The sequence below is a fragment of the Panthera onca genome, chromosome B2, assembly GCF_046562875.1.
Source record: "Panthera onca isolate mPanOnc1 chromosome B2, mPanOnc1 haplotype 2, whole genome shotgun sequence".
NCBI classification, from domain to species: Eukaryota; Metazoa; Chordata; class Mammalia; order Carnivora; family Felidae; genus Panthera; species Panthera onca.
The window spans coordinates 122,303,105-122,322,739 of NC_138343.1; the positions used below are offsets into that span (position 1 = coordinate 122,303,105).

The 19,635-nt window shown below is 38.6% G+C and overlaps 1 protein-coding gene across 2 annotated transcripts; it reads right to left on the reverse strand.

The window, feature by feature from the left end:
- Positions 1-743: 743 nt before the first annotated feature.
- On the reverse strand, positions 744-13,259 carry MTFR2 (mitochondrial fission regulator 2). 2 transcript variants are annotated; one of them, XM_060616753.3, is made up of 8 exons: positions 13,147-13,259; positions 12,612-12,717; positions 12,384-12,500; positions 7,287-7,391; positions 6,722-6,834; positions 5,567-5,802; positions 3,832-4,189; positions 744-1,144 (listed from the first exon to the last, which is right to left on the reverse strand). In XM_060616753.3, exons 3-8 carry the CDS (start codon positions 12,444-12,446, stop codon positions 937-939), a joined length of 1,083 nt encoding a protein of 360 aa, XP_060472736.3. In that variant the 5' UTR covers positions 12,447-12,500; positions 12,612-12,717; positions 13,147-13,259; the 3' UTR covers positions 744-936. The 2 variants fall into 2 exon arrangements, with proteins under 2 accessions (XP_060472736.3, XP_060472735.3); XM_060616752.3 differs by lacking the exon at positions 12,612-12,717 and having other exon boundaries at positions 13,147-13,257.
- Positions 13,260-19,635: the final 6,376 nt, after the last annotated feature.

A 19,635-nucleotide genomic window follows, 5' to 3' on the forward strand; every position in this document is an offset into this window, starting at 1 on the left:
TAGGACATTGCTGTGAAGATCAAACGAGGCATGCAGAAAAGTACATGGCAAGTTATACATTTCTACACAAATGTCAAATGTTTATTTTCAGGCACATTGGCATTTTTGATTGTAATAATTCTAAAGTAAACCATACTTTCTGGCCCTCTTACAGTTAAGAATGTCCAGAGTCAACATGATGAACACACCCACGAGTAACTCAAGAGACAGCCCTGCCCGCGCTGGAACACAAGTGGGACAATTTCCCCCGCTCGGTTATGCTCTTTGAGTTGCTATCTGCTTTCCAGTTGTTCCGTGTCCACTGCTGAACCCCCCACCCCCCACTCTCCTCAGAGCTATGCACCTGCCGTTAGACCCCAGCCTCCCTCCCAACCCTCTCATTCCGAAGGCTTATTCTTCTGTACCTACTACCTCAACTGAGCTGTGATATGGGAAAAACAACCCCCAAATTAAAGCTATGTCTAAATCAAAGAGACTTCAAATAAGGAGCAATTTCAAGGGTCAAATATAAATATAGACAATGTCCTTTTAAGCAACCAAGAAGCATTGTCATTGAAGGTAATTATGATCCCATTTGCTTTTCAAAGAGCACTGTTAACATTCTATTTAACTAAATAATCCAGTCTTTATATTCGCCTGAGAAAAATACTGGAGTACTTAAGTTTCAGACTTCGTTCATACAGCAGACAGCAACATCAAGTTAGCACCCGTCCAGGACAAGCCTTTATAAACTTATGCACAAGTATTTTTCAAATCAAGTGTTTTATTTAAAAAAAATTCATAGTAAGGTACAAGCAAAAAAGGAGCATGTAAAAGTTAACAGAAACAACAGAAATGTTAGCGGTACCAGCAAATAACTGTATGGTCCATTCTGCGCAAGAACTTCAAGAGAACTTGAAGGCAGAGATACGTCATGGACAATACGCTTTTGAAAAATTAAAAAATTAACTTTACGTTATTATAGCTCACTCTTGAAGTTTCTGGACTAGAAAATGGAGAAGACTCCCAAGACCTATTTTCTTTCTCAAAGGAATCATCTTCTTGGAATGCAAATTTCTGCTTAAGTGCATGGGATATTAAAGACACTGGATCCCAGTGTGAATCTTGTCTTTTCCTCTTATGAATGGGTCTACCTCCAGGTGACCTATTTAAAAAAAAAAAAAAAAAAAAAAATTGAATTAAAGTCTTGTGTAATTAATTTAAGCTCCTTGTTGACAAACATGCCAGAAATACAAGCATAATAAATTACAATCTAATTATTCTTCAAGAGACTGAAAATTTTTGCCAAGGAATAAGGAATCTAGAAGGCACAATGAATTAGGAATTAGAAAACCAAGAAACCGATGGGGCACCCGAGTGGCTCAGTCAGTTGAGCGTCTGACTTCGGCTCAGGTCATGATCTCAGTTCGTGGGTTCAAGCCCCATGTAGGGCTCTGTGCTGACAGCTCAGAGCTTGGAACCTGCTTCAGATTCTGTGCTCCATCTCTCTCTACCTGCCTGCCCTCCAGCCCCCCACCTCTCTCTCCCTCTCTCCCCCACAAAAAAATAAACATTAAAAAAAGAAGAAAAAAAAAAAAAGAAAACCAAGAAACCAGGAAGTCTGGTTCCTAGATGTTTGGACTGAACAACTAGATGATGGTGCTGTTGCCTTTACTGAGATGCAAAAGACTTAGGGCAGAACAGGTTTTCATTAAGCCATAGGACTAGGTGAGATCACCAAAGGAAACAATGTGGATACAGAGAGAAGGGGACTGAGGTCTGAGCCAAAGGAAGAAAGTGTTCCAAGGAGGAAGGGACCACAGACAGTACCAAATACTGCCAAGACGTCAGGTAAGAGGAACAATAAGAATTGACCATTAGATTTAGTACCAGCGTTACTGGTGACCTTGACAAAGCACAGTTTTCAGTGGAGTGATGGGGACAGAGACCATATTACAGTGGGTAGAAGAAGGTGGTGAGAAATGCAAACAAAGTTCTGATGAGAAGAATTTATATCAGAAAGAGAAGCAGAGAAATAATAATAGCTGGGGATATACATGTTTTGAAGATGGTAAATACTCAGGTATGGGGAGAATAAAGTAGAGAAGAAAAATTTGATGATGTAGAAGACAGAAGGGATAATTTTAGGTAAAATCCTTGAGAAGATAAGAGAAAAGGAGACCTAGTGACCAAGGGGAGAGCCTGGGCACGAGCAATGGCATTTCATTCACAGTAACAAGAGAGAAGGCAGAGAACACGAACAGTGACTGTAACTGTGAAGATGTGGCAAATCTTATCTGACTCTGTAGTAATGTATAATGCACGGTTAGTTGTAGAAAAATGAGATACTGGGGGTGGAAGGGAGACTCTACCAGCCTCCTAGCTGTGTCTCCAGTTATGGTAACAGTCAGTCACCGTCTTACACTGACTGGGCCCGGTGATGCCAATAAGCCCTCTGGCTGGAACAAGTGTGCACATTCAGCCACATTTTTCTCTGTATCAGCTTCCTCACACAAGGGTCAAATCATACCCTCATTAATAATGAAATGATGTGTCTGCCCTAACACTATTATACAGAAAATATATTTTCTCACTAAAAACCTCATTGAGGGATTTCCAGATGAACATGGCAGATCTCTGTGAAATCCTACTAAAATGACAGTAAAGAAATTAAAAAGATACATACCCACAAAGACAAAGAAATTACGAGAGAGTGGGTAAGAATTGCAACAAAACCCTGGAAGACAGTGAAGATAGTGGAGGGTGAGCTGCCTTCCTGAAGGGGCTCTCCTGAAGGGACTGAGGAAAAGTCTACACTGAATAAAATGTAAAACTCAAGACTGAGTCCCAAGTGCCCAGCATAAGAAATTAAAAAAGGAACTCTCCAGGAAACATCGTCATGAAATTTCAAACCAGGACTAAAGAGAAGATCTTAAATGTTTCAAGAATAAGGAAAATAGATTTGATACATAGCCAGGAATGAGAACGACATCAGCTTCTCCACCGGAACAGAAGCTAAAAACTGATGAAACGATGTCTTCAAAATTCTGTGGAAAAATGGTTTTCTGCCTATTGTATACCCAGCCAAACTAGGAATGAAGTGTTAGAATAAAATAATAATTTTCAGATATGCAAAGCCTTAAAATAATCTTTTTTATAGACCCTTTCTCAGAAAGGCATGGGAAGATAGGACACCCAAGAAATGGGTGAGGCAACACAAGAGACAGGGTAGAGAATGCCATAATGATGGCCAAGGAAATCCTTGGCATGGCAACAATTCAGCAGGCTTGGGGGAACAAGACAGTGGAGCAGAACAGAGAGCTCCTACAGGGGAAATTATTTTAAAAAGAAAAAGAAAGAAACTCAGAGAGACAATTATTAGCTGCAATAAAAAATAAAATTATTCAACAAGCAAAATGTAATCATAGCATAAGGAAATGGCTTACCTGTGAATGTTTACTGTTATAAGGATGTAAATTCTGAATACTGATTTAAGTAAAGACGATGGATTTAACTATATTGGGAAGATAGAATAAGAAGTGTATTTATGCGTACATGTTAGGCGGTAGAATGTCTGAAAGGATGTACTCCTGAGTTTTAACAAGCGGAAATAAATATAGTTAAAATATCAAGAAATAGCAAAAGGAAGTAGTACACTGTTCCAAAAATATGGAGATAAGACACTAAAAGAAACAGTAAAAAAAAATTGAAAATGATTCTTTCTGGGAGAAGTGTTTGGAGTGAAAAAGAATCAGAGAGAAGACCTGTCTATGTTTACTTTGATAAATATAATAAATCATTACAACATCACTAATAGAATTTTGATTCATTTCTCAAGTTATGATAACATACCGTTCCACAGCACGGAGCTTAACCTTATTCATATCCTTTAGAATGTCCAACATATTCGGAACATCTTTATTTTCCTGGCTTTTCGAACGATGACTGTCATTAGTCTTACTATCACCTAACTGCTCTCTTTTCACTTCACTTGCTGAGTTATCTGAGTTACATGTATTATTAGTTCCTGGCCATGTGAGTGAACATGGACGTTGCGGAGAAGAAAGCTGAGGGGGCACTGGAGGAGGAGGAGCAGGTGGAGGGAAGAACACTGAACTTGAAAATGGATCTGGTTTGACACTCAGTTCAGCAGTTCCTGGCGATGGCCTTTGTCCCAAACTGCTAGGTTCGCTGTTCAAGTCAAAGAGGCCTAAAAACAAAGTAGTCTGTTGAAAAAATCATGCAAAATTCTCTCCAACATAACACATAACACTAATTAGAAACAAAAATGGAACAATTTCAGTAATGCTACTAAAATAATGACATGGTGGCCAGGAAAAAGAAGCAATCCCATCTGCTTAGTAATTTTTATAAGAGTCAAACCAAAGAATAAGCTTATTTTTAATCCAATTAGGATTTTCTGGGTAGGCCTTTAAAGGGAGGAAGGGTGAGAATGCATTTTAAAAAGAAATCAAAAAGTGCTTTTTCAGTAATTAACATACAGTCTGAATTTCATCCTCTATTTAAAAAAGCTAAAACACAATCAACAATTCGTAGTTAGAAACATTCAAACTGGTATATTCACTCTATGATGACACTGTAGAAATGCCCAAGCATATATTTTCTAGGCAAGGCCTAGGACGGATACCGAGTACTTAACTTTTTCACAACAGATTTGCTCCCAAAAGACTTTTTAACACGACTGCTTAAAAATAATGTGTGTGTATATTTCATTTTAATTGCTATTATTATATATCAATATGTATAATATTTATGCATAAAATACATATACAATACTGTATAAACATTTCATGTTATATATAAATTATATGTGTGTATATGGATGTGTACAGATACATGTATATATTATGCATGTGGGTGTATGTTGTTTAAAACCAGTCACATCTTGGGGCGCCTGGGTGGCGCAGTCGGTTAAGCGTCCGACTTCAGCCAGGTCACGATCTCACGGTCCGTGAGTTCAAGCCCCGCGTCGGGCTCTAGGCTGATGGCTCGGAGCCTGGAGCCTGTTTCCGATTCTGTGTCTCCCTCTCTCTCTGCCCCTCCCCCGTTCATGCTCTGTCTCTCTCTGTCCCAAAAATAAATAAAAAACGTTGAAAAAAAAAAAATTTAAAAAAACCAGTCACATCTCTAAAAATTTAGAAAAGGATCATCTGGAAAACATTATTCAACCTGAATTTAGTGAAAGAACAGCAGCAATAACTTCAAACTACAAATACATGAAGACCTTATATTCATCTTCTTTCAAATTAATATATTCTTCCTCATAAATATCGATGCTTTTCTGAAGAGTTAGAAAAGTTTACTTAGAAAACAGCTTTTCAATACAAAAGTACAATCTACAGCAGTACAGCTGGAACCAAAGCCATGCCCCTCACCGCAAATGTGTCTCCATTTATTCTACATAAACATCAGACGTAGCAATATTACACCCACGATATCCTCGACATATTTAATGTCATTCACAAGACACATTAGCATCTGATGCTCTCATTTGGGACCGTACTGACTGAAATGAAATGGTAGGTGAGCACCATCTAACTAAGACAGAATGCAGCATGGCACTCACCAGCGTTTGCACGGTTTTTCAGTTCCTGCATTTGCACAATTGCAGCGATCTGAGTGCGAAGAAAAGTCAGCTCATCTTCGAGGGCAGCTATTTTTTTAATTGCAGCTTCATTTACAGGCCCATCGTTTTTGGTTCGTTTATTCTGTCTTGGAGCAGGCAGCAATGGGTTCCAAACTGGTGGCAAAGGATGGAAAAATTCCATTTTCTTCTCTTCTTCATTTTTCCATATGCTATTTCTGTGGGTAGAAGGAAGGAAAAACTGAGGGCGAAGGTGGAATTTCCCCAAAGAAATAAATTCTTTCAGACAAAGAGGAATGAAGACACAAAAACAAAAATCAGAGTAGCTCTCTTTATCTCATCATTGTCTCCAGACTCACTGAGGACAAGCACAACAGCTTATGTAACTTTGTATTCTCAATATCTAGAACAGAACAGTTGCCTTTAATAAGTGACCAATAAGTGGTCAGTGAATGAAGGAACAAGTCTTGCTTTTAGACTGTAAAACAAAAATAATTGTCTTGTAACTGTTCTACCTAATTGGTTTAAACACAGTACAAATTGATTTATTTAGAAATAAAGTTGATTTACTTAGAAATTCTACATACTCTGAATATATGGGTACTGAATGGCCTTGTACTAAGCATTATGTCAGGGTTAAGTTTATGGTATTCTAATTTTTTTTAAATAGATAAACCACTTTGATACATAATAAATTTAGCCAGAATATTTGGATAATTGACCCTTATTGTGTTTATAGCCTATATCTGAATATACTAACACTAAGTTAGTACTCCCGAACAGTAACACATTCAAATTTCAAATATATTTATTTAACATCGTTGTCTGGTACACAGTAAACACTATTTAAGTTTTGGCTAAATATGTAAAAAATAACCAAATATGGTATCTAGCATAGGAAACAGCTTTCTCCTAAAAATGGACATAATGATTTTGACACCCTTTTAATATCATTCCTTCCTAGGCCTACATTAAGAGAAATGGGAAATAAAAATGTCATCCTTATTAGGAAGATATTAGTAGGTCACAGGGCAGTAGACAGACACAAGATTCAATTAGTATGATCGAACTTCAGCACGTGCAAGAATTAAGATTACAGCCCATATCCCACCTTCCACAGGAAGTATGTAAAATTACCGAAATCTGAGATAACTGCCTTCTTCATCATTTGCCACACGCAAAGTATCAGCAAAAGATGGAACTACAGATCCATAGTTACCAGGGTCTACAGAGTTCAATAGAGGGATCAACTAAAGTAAAAAAGGGGAAGAAAAAAAAAAGTCAGAGCTTTGCTGGGGTGGGGGGCAGGGGGTAGAACACATGCATGCCCATGGAAATTGCCTAAATTAAAAATCCCTGAGTTAAGAGGAAAAAGGATATGCAATAGAAAAACATGCACCTGTTAGCGGGGCAAAAAATACTGAGGAAAATGTTATCTAAAGTCTAAACATGTAGCAATATTCTCTACCCTGGTTAATGTCATCTATCATAAAACACAAACTAGAAGAATAAAATAAGCTATTCAGGTGTTGCTTTGTGTCTGCCCATCTTTGAATGTAATTACTTAAAGAAATAAACACAAAAACATGCAAGACGTTTTTGGCTTTCAGGAAACAGTTCTTCTTTTGTTCTACTCTATCTCTAGAAGTACCTGGGATTATTGTATACATAGTGCTTAAACAATGCATGTTGACTGACTTACCTCAAAATTAGGCCTGGGACAAGGTTCTAGAGGAAGAATTTTCCCAATAAGACGAACAATACTCCGAGTTGATCCATAGTCTTTATTTTCTCTAATCTGCAAAACCTATTTACACATAGAACATTGTTTAAAAACTACTCTGTTAGGGGCGCCTGGGTGGCTCAGTCGGTTAAGCGTCCAACTTCGGCTCAGGTCATGATCTCGTGGTTTTCGAGTTTGAGCCCCGCGTCTGGCTCTGTGCTGACAGCTCAGAGAGTGGAGCCTGCTACAGATTCTGTGTCTTCCCCTCTCTCTGCCCCTCCCATGCTCATGCTCCGTCACTCTCTGTCTCCCAAAAATAAATAAATGTTAAAAAATTTAAAAAACTATTCTGTTAAAGCATGTTTATATATCCATGAAGAAAAGTAGATGTAAAGGATGCACTAACACTTATTTTGAAAAGAAAATACAGAAGGGCATACTCAAAGTATTTTCTTCAAAGAATTAAACTTTGGGGCACCTGGGTGGCTCAGTCTGTTAAGCATCCAGCTCTTGATTTTGGCTCAGGTCATGATCTCAGAGTCCTGAGACGGAACCCCTGTCCAGCTCTGTGCTAAGCTCAGAGCCTGCTTGAGATTCTCTCTCTCTCTTCTCTCTCTCGCTCTCTCTGTCTCTGTCTCTCTGTCTCCCCTGCCCCTGCTAGTTCTCTAAATAAATAAACTTAAAAAAAAAAAATTAAACTTTATTCATATTTGTCCTAAAAAGAAAAAAAAAAAAAAAAAGGATGGGAGTTACCCTGTGTAATATTCCAGAAAGAAAGGTCTTTTAAGAAAGCACCACAGGGGCACCTGGGTGGCTCATTTGGTTAAACATCCAACTTCAGCTTAGGTCATGATCTCCCAGTTCGTGCCTTCGAGACCCACGTCGGGCTCCATGTTGACAGCTCAGGGCCTGGAGCCTGCTTCGGATTCTGTGTCCCCCTCTCCCTTTGCCTCTCTCCTGCTCATGTTCTGTTTCTCTCTCTCAAAAATAAATAAACGTTAAAAAAAAAAAAAAAAAGGACCACAAATTCATTTTTGTCCTATTTCTGATAGTGACAAAATACTTTACGGAACTTTATCCAGAAAAATTGCCTCCTCTCCTCCCAGCTAAACATATCTTTTGGCCCAGTCAAAAATTGACAATTTCAGTTTCTCAAACAATGAGGTAATACAGAGTGTACTTAAGTAATTCCTTTCAAAGGTGAAATAAAGAGGGGGAATAAACTAATCCGGCACTAGACAATTTAAGAATTCTTTACTTACAGTGAACTATATCTGCCAGAAGTCAGTTCTTAAAAAGATGATAGAAATGAAATACGCTACTATAATTCAAGTAACATCTTGTCTTTTGGCTTGGGCTTTCCAGATTGGTGTAAACAATTCCCACAGAAGCCTCCTCAAAAATATGACATAATATTTCTGCTTTTGGCAGAGATTTCAAGACAAAGAAAGCACTTTCTTCAAAAAGCATTAAAACTTGGACTTTTCATTTTTCCTAAGATCCCGTAACAAGGAGAGTTTATTACAAGCAACAGACGTAGGTAGCATCCTAACAGCATCTTCTTGGAAATGGACATACAGTTCTAGAACTCAGGAAACAAATCTGGGATTTAGATGGATTTGGGAATCATCAGCAGACAGAATACATGATAGGTAAAAATTAAAGCCATTTGACTAGTTGAGAAAAACTGGGGCTAGAGAGGAAGATCCGGAAGCCACTGGCACAGAAAATGCCATTCCTCTACTTTCAAATAGTAAGATTCTGAATGTATCCGATCACATCCAAACACCTGAGCTCAGAACCTTACTATTTGAAAGTAGAGGAAACATTAAAACATTAAACTGATTACATCATAGGGTGCCTGGGTGGCTCAGTCAGTGAAGTGTCCAACTTCAGCTTGGGGTCATGATGTCGCGGTTTGTGAGTTCGAGCCCCGTGTCGGGCTCTGGGCTGACAGCTCGGAGCCTGGAGCCTGCTTCAGATTCTGTGTCTCCCTCTCTCTCTGCCCTCCCCCACTTGTGCTCTCTCTCTGTTTAATGTTTAATAAAAAATTTGAAAAATCTTTTTAAACAGATTACATCTACTGGCCTCATAAGCTTCCATCAATTCTGCGATCTCAGTCTCCACAACATCCTCCATGTATTCTGTATTATTCTCCAGTCACTCTGAAAAGTCCTCTGCCACTTGGCCCAGTTCTATCTATCCGACTGAATTACCCACTCACTACGTTAATAACACGAGCTCTTTTGCGTATAGCAATTTTCCTCATGGTCTCGAAGACAAGCCAATGTTATCCTAATTGCCAAGCACTTACGCATGTGCCCAAAGGGCACCACTCTACCTCCAGCCCTGGCACCAGCTGTTTTTACCTGTCTTCTAATGTCAGATTCACACTCCTCTACAAATTTGACTCTGCTTTCGGGAGCTTCCTAGGCTCTAAATTCCTAAATCAGTTCCAAGGAGCACCACACAACAGGATACCTAACTACACGTAACTTTGTTTCATTTGCAGTGTTCCCTCTGCTCCATTAAGACTGTCAACTCCAGGGACAGAGATGTGTTTATGTTCCTTTTCAATCCTATAGGGTAGTAGTCCTTAACCATAAATCACAATCACCTACACCTACAATCACTTCAGAAGTACGTATTCTCCAAAAGAAAAAAAACACAAACCAGATATGTAAGACAAATTTTCTAGTAGCTACATCTGAAAAAGTAGAAAGAGGTAAAATTAATTTATGTTCATTTATTTTTGAGAGAGAGACAGACAGACAGACAGACAGAGCAAGGGAAGGGCAGAGAGAGAGAGGGAGACACAGAATCTGAAGCAGGCTCCAGGCTCTGAGCTGTCAGCACAGAACCAGATGCGGGGCTCGAACCCGCAAGACGTTGATTATGACCCGAGCCAAAGTTGGATGCTCAATCAACTGAGCCTTCCAGGAGCCCCAAGTGTTTATTTTACTTTTGAAAGAGAGAGAGGGAGAGTATGAGCAGGGGAAGGGCAGAGAGAGACTGGGAGACAGAGGATCTGAAGCAGGCTCTGTGCTGACAGCAGAGAGCCCAATGCAGGACTTGAACTCACAAACGGTGAGATCATGACCTGAGCTGAAGTTGGATGCTTAACAGACTGAGCCCCCCAGGCGACCCGGACTTTACTGATGTGACTTTCCTACCAAGCAGAGATTTTCAAGTTGTTTCAGTGATAGGTTCATTACCACTCAAAAAGTGCTCATCCTCTCGATATTATGTGTTCTCATATTACTAATGGATAAATTACCCCAACTACTCTTAGCTGGAGAAAATAAATTACAAAAACAACAATATTTAGAAAGACTACAAATCCATGCTGACTTCAGCTGGGTATTCTGCACAGGTATATTCTGCGACCTCTTCAGAGCATGTGTTGTTCTCTACTGTCTTGCCCAAAGCAATCACCAATCTCTGAAATCCCCAAAGCCACCATTTTTATTACCTGGCAGAAGCCTTGACTCTGCTCTTACTGAGAAAACCAAGGACTCCAACTTAACATACCTCGATTTTTATTTCTCTCCATTCCAAACCTCTCCACCATCTCTCACTTTTACCCTACTCAACTGTCTGTCTTCTTTCCAAGACTTATTATTTATATTCCTTGCCCAGCTACCTTCTCCAGGACATTGCTCCATCACTCGCTCTTTCATTTGAATTTTTAACTTTTTTTTCCTATCTATGAGGTTCTTCTCCAATGCTTGCAAACAGGAAGTTATCTCTAACACTGGAAAAAAAAAAAAAAAATGTCGATCCTACTCCTTCAAGTTGATGGCTCTTGATCTCTTTTCACAAACTTTTCAAAAGAAAGTTGCTGATGCCACTACCCTTCCTTAGTTATTCTTCAAACTACACTACAGCCACCACTCCACCTACACAAATCCTTAAAGGTATCAATAATCCAATAATAAGCAAATCTTTAACTACTATTCAGTCCTCATTATCTTCAATGTATTCTTGAAATTCAAAATGCATCAGTAACACCCAACATCTTCCATTATGTCACCAAAGTCCCCGAATTCAAATATCAAAAGAATGCAGATAACCACAAATCTGAAATCTCTTTTTCCTACATTCTAGAACTATTTCTCTATCTGTAGGATATTTGTATTTATGTAATCCAACAGCACATCTGGCTCACTTCACCTCCTGATTCAAACTAGTTCCTCATACTGAATTGCCTATTTATAATATAATAATTGCCTATTTATAATTTATAACCACTCTTCAACTTACTTTTGTTTAAAATCTTGAAAGTGTCCTTGGCTATTCTCTTCTAATTCACCCCAACAAATAGCAATGATTTGCCCATTCTATAAACTCCCCAACTATTCTTTCTTATATTCAATCTTGTATTATAGTTATCTGTATGTTTTTATTTGTCATGTTGTATTTTAAGCAGTATGAATACAAGATCGCGTATTGTTCTATATCACCCAAAGAACCAAGCATATTGTGTTGGATATGGTAATGCTCCATAAGTAGAGAAAATTGGATGTGCTTGTACTTCTTAGGCCTAAGTCATCCTCTCTCCAGATTTATTCTGAATTTGCTGAGCTATAACTTGCCATTATATACCCAAATATCAAACTTAAATTACTTTAAATAAAACCACTGGATAATTAAAATATATTTTACCTGTGAAGGTCATATCTATATTTTGCTGCATGTGCACCTTTTGCTGGCATTTGACCTACCTAGTAAATAGGTTGCTAATAATCTTATCCTCCCCCTCCTCCCACCCCCTCCCCCCACCCTTTTTTTTAAGTAAACTCTACACCCAACCTGGGGCTTGAATCCACAACTTACAACCTGGAGATCAAGAGTCACATGCTCTTCCGACTGAGCCAGCCAGGCGCCCTTAATTTTATCCCTTTTTTTTTTTAACGCAAACTACCTAAGGTACACTATTGCAAACTCAGCTTTGTTACACCTGAAAAGTAACAATCTTGCCTTAAATTAAATGTTTACATATATATAGATCATTTTCAAAGTAAGACCCAGCAACAAATACAACAGGTTCATTCAAATCCATTAAAAGACATTTACCTGGTCTATGGGAACACCGAAATATTCCATCATCTCTCTTAAGATATTCAGTATGAGTGACATTGATGAAACAAATACATAAGCGAATTCAAGGAAACATTATCAGTTTCTTGATACCTTCCGGAAAAACAATTTAGAAAATATTACTCTTGACCAAAAAAACAAAACAAAACAAAACAAAAAACAAAAAACAAAAAACACGATTGCCACCAAACTGTATTAAGTAACCTGGAGGAATCCTTTCGTTTCACATTACACCATCAACTAATCTCTTTTGGCCAGCAGTATTTTGAAGGAAGTCAAAGAGAGAGAGGAATGAAGACGTGGGGAAGGGCTGATAAAGGAAACTTCAATTTATCAGTTAAATTGCACTAAAAGTTCATAAGATGTTTCAGCCTTAATAAATATCAACCAACAATAAATTGGACACTTAGCAGGGAAGCCTGTAGGTTAGCTGCGACAGCGAAGTCCCCGCTCTCCTGGAAGCTCTGGGTTGAGGAGAGGGATGAGTTCAGCTCCTGAAGGCAGGCAGGGGGCCGACCCAACGCTTTAACAAATGAACAGGGGCTCTTCCTCACAAACGAATAGGGTACCATCCATCCCCCTCGCTCATTTTAAAGGCAAGGAATTTGGACCCCAGATACGCGACGTGACTCAGTCACCCAACTAAGTAACAGGCCGAGACTAGCCCCGGTGGTGTCAGTCGCCTTGGCCGCAAGCTTCCTCAGGGGCTCTCCTAACCCAGAATGATCGCCTTGCTCACCTTCCTCCGAAGCCAAGCCTGCGAGCAACCACCGGAACACCAAGCTGCGGTCGTTAAGAAACGCTGCCTCGAATCCGCAGTCAGCGACGCCCTACGTGTGCCCGTCCTGGTACCGGAGCGCTCGGACGTCGACTCGTGTCCGCCCGCGCGCCTCGGTTTGCAAGCCACAGACGGTAACGACGCCCCCCACCGACCCGGGGCTGGACACCGAAACCCCTTCCCTCAACCTGGGTAACTCCGCAGGATGCTTGGCCCTTACCTCCGGTCTCCCACCCACCTTGCTGCTCGCCCCGAGGCCTGGCACAACTTCCGCGTCCTTGAACGAAAATCAAACTCCGCGGGCCAAGCCAGTTTCCGAGCTCATTGGACAAGCCTAAACAAATGTGCTTCTGATTGGCTGCGTTATGACGTCAGGCCAGTTACGGTTATTTGGGCCGGCTACTGGGATAGTTCCTTCTTCCTCTAGGGGGCGGGCCTTCCGCGAGGCAACCAATAGAAGCCTAGAGACAGCAGGTGGAACGGGAGGGCGGTGCGAAAATGGTGACGCAAGCTCCTGACGCGTCCTTAGGTTCCTCCATGCTAAACTACTGGTGTCTACCACACGGTGTCATGAAGCTATTAAGGGTCTTGAGCCAGGCCCGCGATCCGGAATTCGTCCCTTTTCGCAGTGTCGTCCCCTATACACCCAGACGCTAAGCGGGGCCGCGCTCTCCTCTTCCCTTGAAGTCGCTATTTATTGTCTGATCATTTCAAACATTATCTGCTTATGGGATTAGCAGAACCTAAGCAGTCTTCGAAGGATGTGCACCTTTGCAGTACTTACTATGTTCACTCACCAAACGCTCCTGGTTATCCAGGCTATCAAATATGGACCGGATGTTAACCTGGCCGAGTATTGTTAAGTAAGGACTAAATCCTATCAAGTGATACCCATTTTTAATTCTGGTCTGGGTTTTACTGGCTTCGTAAGACAGAGCAACATCTTTTATTCCTACTTCAGCCAAGGATGCACTGGAATGACATGACAATTTAAGATCAACTGTGCCTGCTGCTGACCTACATTAAAATAAAATTTTTAAAAATGGGGTATTTTGAACTAATTTCTCTATGGTCCACATTTACTCATTCAATACGAAGTGTTACGTGCCAGGCACTATTCTAAGCATGGGAAATGCAGTAACGGGCAAGACCAGTAAGGTCCTCACCCTCCTGCAGATTACATTCTAGTAGAGACGTCAGAGAGGCTATCCCTGAGCATTTTTAAACCCCATCTCTTTCCACTCTTTTCTTTATAGCACTTATCACCACGTATATTCATGCTACCGCTATCGCCAAACTAGAATGTAATCTCTAGAACAGGTACTTTTGGCTTGAACCATGCTGCTTCTCTAGTGCGCTTTAGAAAAGTGCCTAGTATATGGGACGCCTGTCTGGCTCAGTTGGTGGAGCATGCAACTCTTGATCTCATGAGGGGTCAGGAGTTCAGACGCATTGGGTGTAGAGCTTACTTTAAAAAAATAAAATTTAAAAATTCTTAGAAAGTGTCTATTATATATAATGAACAATCAATACTTGAGTAAGATAACTGGATATGGGACAAAAGAAAACAGACATCAGAAATGATCTATAACTAAGTAACTGGCAGAATATCCCAGTAGTCCACACTAGGTTAAGGATGAAAAGGCAGAAGAGGCTGTTGGACAAGGTATAAGTGAAGGCAAATGGGTCAGCCACCTTACTTGGAATCAGTGAGTCACAATTTCTTCAAGTACCTTGTCCTTTCCCTTTGCCCTCATAAGTATATAAATCATGATCTTGTAGCCACCTCCCTTTCCAGTCTGATATCAATCAGCACATATTACAGCCAGACCAACACTTCCTCGGAGAATATTAGAATAGGAACCAGCACTAAAGCTACCTTCACCATGCACACTACACCCTCCATGAATGTTTTGCTGACAACTTACCCCTAACATTCTTCAGAGATCTTTCCTCCATTTTGTTTACGAAAGCACTCATACATACCACATCTTGATAACCTTTTGAGATTTGACAGTATTTTTCAATTGCTCATGTTTACATGAAATTATTTTCTTGGCCTTTTAGAATGATGCAAGATTCAGGAAAGCTTTTTTGACTTTAGTTACCTTTTCTGTTGTTTTTGAGTAATGTTCAGAAATACGGTGGCTTGCTTTCTAAGATTTTCCTGATTGTGTTCCCCTCCCCCAGTTTGATCTAAGCCCTCTCCTATGGTCTCTACACTCAATGATTATACTTTTGCTACTTTCTTCTCAGTGTGGGGTCCAGTCCTGTCCTTAAAAGGGAGTCTTGTCTTGGCTGGTGTTTTGAGAGTTCACTGGGGAAAATTGTCCCAGTCTCTCCAATCCTTCCTTTGGGTACCTTGCACTCACTATGGAGAGGGCAAAATCCAAGTTTCAGTTGAGTAATTTGAGATTCTCCTTTTCTCAAGTCTGCCAGACCCTACCCCAACTCTTCCTTCTCACATAGAAACCAATACCAGGCAGGTTGATGGTTTTCCCCATTTGATATTTGGAGGTTCATCACCTAGTTTAATTCCAAAAGCTGTCCATAGGTATTTGGTTTTGCCATCCAAATGTATTTTTCCAGAACTACTAACACTTTATAGATAATCATCATACTATGTTCTGGATCCCCAACACCAAGAATGTTTTATTCACCTTTACACCCATTGCCAGGCATACTTTTTCAGTGAATAAACGAAAGGTGAGAGGCTGAGGGCTGGTTTAGACAAAGGCTAGAAAGATGTGTATACTCAATTTTGCCAAATACCCAGCAGAGCCCCATTAGCCTATGCCACAAGCCTAAGTTTGTTTTTGGTGATAAACTCAAGTTACTGTAGTTATCTTAAACAGTGGGAAAGAATACAAATTAACCTTCTACCAAAGTAGGAAATAGCCTCTCCAATGTTAACCATAAGGGTTCATATGTAAATGTGATCTCCACATTGAGATGTGCTAACCCAGAAAGTTCACTTAAATTTTACATTTCAAAAAGAAAAATATTTAGGCCCTTTTTCTTTCTATTCTGCCTATGCTTGAAGCCTCTCAGGGGTAGTGCTAATACAGTACACTTAAACCAACCAGAGCTATTTAAAAGATTAAACACCTCTTAAAATTCATTAAACCTTTACAATTATTTATTCAAAAATTTTAAATATTTGAGAGCAATTAGACCAAAATTTTCCGATACTAAAATCATATTTCAAATTAAATTCTAAAAATGTGCTTTGTATTGACAATTAAAAGTTAATAAGAGACCTATTAACTATATTTCTAGGTCTATTTAACCTGTAGTAATATCTATACTATAAATTGCTATTTACTTGTAGTGTTACATTAAAATTATAAAACCAAAGTTAAATGTTTATAGTCTAAAAGCAGGATTTCTTTTTACTTGAGCCTTTAAAAAATTTATACAAAAGAAAAACTAGGTTATGCTTAGTGTATGAATCCAAAGGTCTTATGTGTCTATAACTACTCATACTATGTTTGAACAAAAATAGTTTACTATAGCTAGACCACTCTAAAGGCAGAAAGGTGAACTGCTGCTTTTTTTTTCTGGTTCCATTTTTTTTTTTTTGGAAGATTCATATGACTTCATAGACTCTGTACTCTGTTTTCTGATACAATCTTACGTTCACAAATAGGAATGCCTTGACTCTTGTGAATCACTTAAAAAGAGTTGGTTAAAACCTAGAACACAGAAAAAATAGTTAAAGGATGCCCTTCTAGTCTTATCCCGCTTCTGGATCACTCAGTCAGATATACATCAGTGCTACTAATGTTTGCATTTAGGCCTTTTCATTTTTAGCAATAATCGACTCATAATTTGATACCGTCATGGTCCCAGTAACAGGAATAAAAATATTCTACTTCATAAAAATTCCAAGTAACTGATTTGGATCATCTTACAACTAGTAACAAATTATTTGCCATCCAAAGATCTGATATGTATCGTAAAGAATATGGCATAAGTCTTACAAAAACAAACAACAAAACTAAATTCATTCCTATTGCAACATTGAAAAAAAAGTGGCAATATGCAGCATTTCTTTTTAATTATCACTGACTGGTACCCTCAGATGGTAACACACAATAAAGCAAGCACCTGAGAGTAGAAGGTAGCTCTTAAACTTCAATTAAGTAATCCAGAGAACTAGGAAAAAACTTCAGCTTCTTCCTGACAAAGACTTCCAGATTCTCAATACTTTTACAAGCAGAAAACTTGCTATTTACAAGCTAACTACTCTTTTTAAGTACGTACATGTCAAATATTGGCTCACTGAGTCAATCAATAAAAGTCTACATATCTATGACTTTTATCTACTGGCTCTGGTTGTCCTCTAAATACAGAACATGTTAAAATGATGAGGCTGGACAAAGTAACATCAAACGTCCATCCTGATCCTTATATATAATTTGAATTGTAACTCTCTATCTCCTCTTTTAAGGGAAACCCCTTAAAATACTTGAGGACTGCTCGCAAGGACCCATCTCAGTCATCACTGCTCTACAGCAAACATTCCAACTATTCACATGACACTATTTCAGACATCAAGCTTCTGGTCCCTCTCCTTTAAATATATTTACTCTTAAAAACATGGAACTGCACAAGAGTAACATGAGCCACATATAAAAAAAAAAATTAATGATCTAACTCTTCTGTTCACTGCAATCCGAAGTCTCTTCAGCACATTTTAAGGGAGCTTACACTGTATTATGTTTTAGCAGCAGCCACAAAAAAAAAAAAAAAAAAAAGGCTTATGCTAATCATACCTCTATACATATACAATTATATCATGCTTTCATTATACATTCAAGGAGCATTTATTTCATACCTATGTATGTATGCCATACACAATGCAAATTGCTAAACATTTATTCTGGCAAATAAAGACATTTAAATGGAATGAGTTGCTAGCCTAAAAGAATGTGCTACATTCAATGAGGACATAAAAAGAATTTAGAATTTTTGCTAGGGTGTAAGATTTTAAGATAGGTAAGTGAACAAGGGATGGGTAAGTGGGTAAAGCATAAAGGTAAAAACTGGCTCATGTTGTTCATCTTGACTAATATTTAGGCAAGAGAAGACATCGAAGGGTTTTAGCTAAAAATGACACCAATTTTACAGCTGAAAAATATCCCACAGGCGGCAACTAAAGGATGAAATTTAAGGGCTAAGGAGTCCAAGTCAGGAGTCTACTGCAGCAGTGGGGGTATCTTTACCACAGTATTAGAGGGGTGAAAAGCAGATCAACACTCTGATTTCACACTCTGATTTTGAAGTAGAAGTATCACCACCAAATGTATGCACACACTATAAGTATATACTGACATTAACCAGTTAAATTTTATATTTTATTGTAACTTTCTTTTCATGCTTACATTTGGTGTGATATTCAATTTCCTTCAAAAAACTGAAAGAGTACTTAACATTCCCCCCATGGCAGCTTTAGAAGTACCCTAATAAAAAGTTTATTACTTTCTCTTTCTGGTACATTAAGACAGAAAAATTATGATCTTCCATAGTCAAGGGCTAGATAAGGTAGCAAGTAAACAACTATTCTGGAGGATGAGAATGGTATTCTTTTTCGATGGCTTTATGCACTCCATGAAATTTGCAATTACAATGATAGTACCAAGAAGTTATCACTGCCAAATACACAGGTCATGCTGTGAGTAAAAATCCTTCCAAGTCATTTAATATGAAGGTGTACTTAATTATCATCTAGTTTTACTAAAAGGAGTACTCATTACTGCATCAGGAAGCTGGGCAACCCCAAGAGATTACTATGAAAAATCTCATTTTGATTTTTAGGAGAGTAGCATTAAAATCCACTTGCCCAATCCTTTTCTACTTGTAAGAATCAAGATTATCTTCTGCATCTTAAGAGTGCTGCCAATAGGTTCAACTGTTTTAAATCATCCAAAATATCTGTAGAAAAAATATTTTTGGGCGGCAGGGGGAATATTTTTCTTACGCAGAGATTATAATTAAGAAACATTATTTGAAGTTTTTTTCTAGTAGTGGGAAACATAGATCCTAATGTCTGTGTCTCTTTTTTTAACCAATGGGATCCATTTTTAAAGGCTAAAGTATGATGTGACGTAACAATATAAAGAGAACTAGAAGACTTAATTAAATGTAGAACTTTGGCTTCATCTGCATAGTCAACACACACTTATCATTACTGAATGTTTCAGAAATATAAGGAGTCCAGCTCATAAACCTACACAATCTCAAAGGCTCTTGAGTAAGACAATGGAAAAAACAAATTTCCATATATCTCTGAGATTCTAAGAAACTGAATAATAACAAATCCTGTTGGCTTAAAACTTCATTAATATAACCCTTGACATTCAGATGTAATAATGGTTTTAACTATTTGATAACCATAATATGGTAACAGATAACATTCTAAAATTTTGTTAAAGGATGTATCAGGAT

Coding starts and splice junctions, on each gene's coding strand:
- MTFR2 (XM_060616753.3), bottom strand. CDS start 12,446: ATGTCACTCATACTGAATATCTTAAGAGAGATGATGGAATATTTCGGT. Junction 7,392..12,383: donor TCGGTGTTCCCATAGACCAG/GTAAATGTCTTT, acceptor ATGTGTAAATAG/GTTTTGCAGATTAGAGAAAA. Junction 6,835..7,286: donor GTCCCAGGCCTAATTTTGAG/GTAAGTCAGTCA, acceptor TTTTTACTTTAG/TTGATCCCTCTATTGAACTC.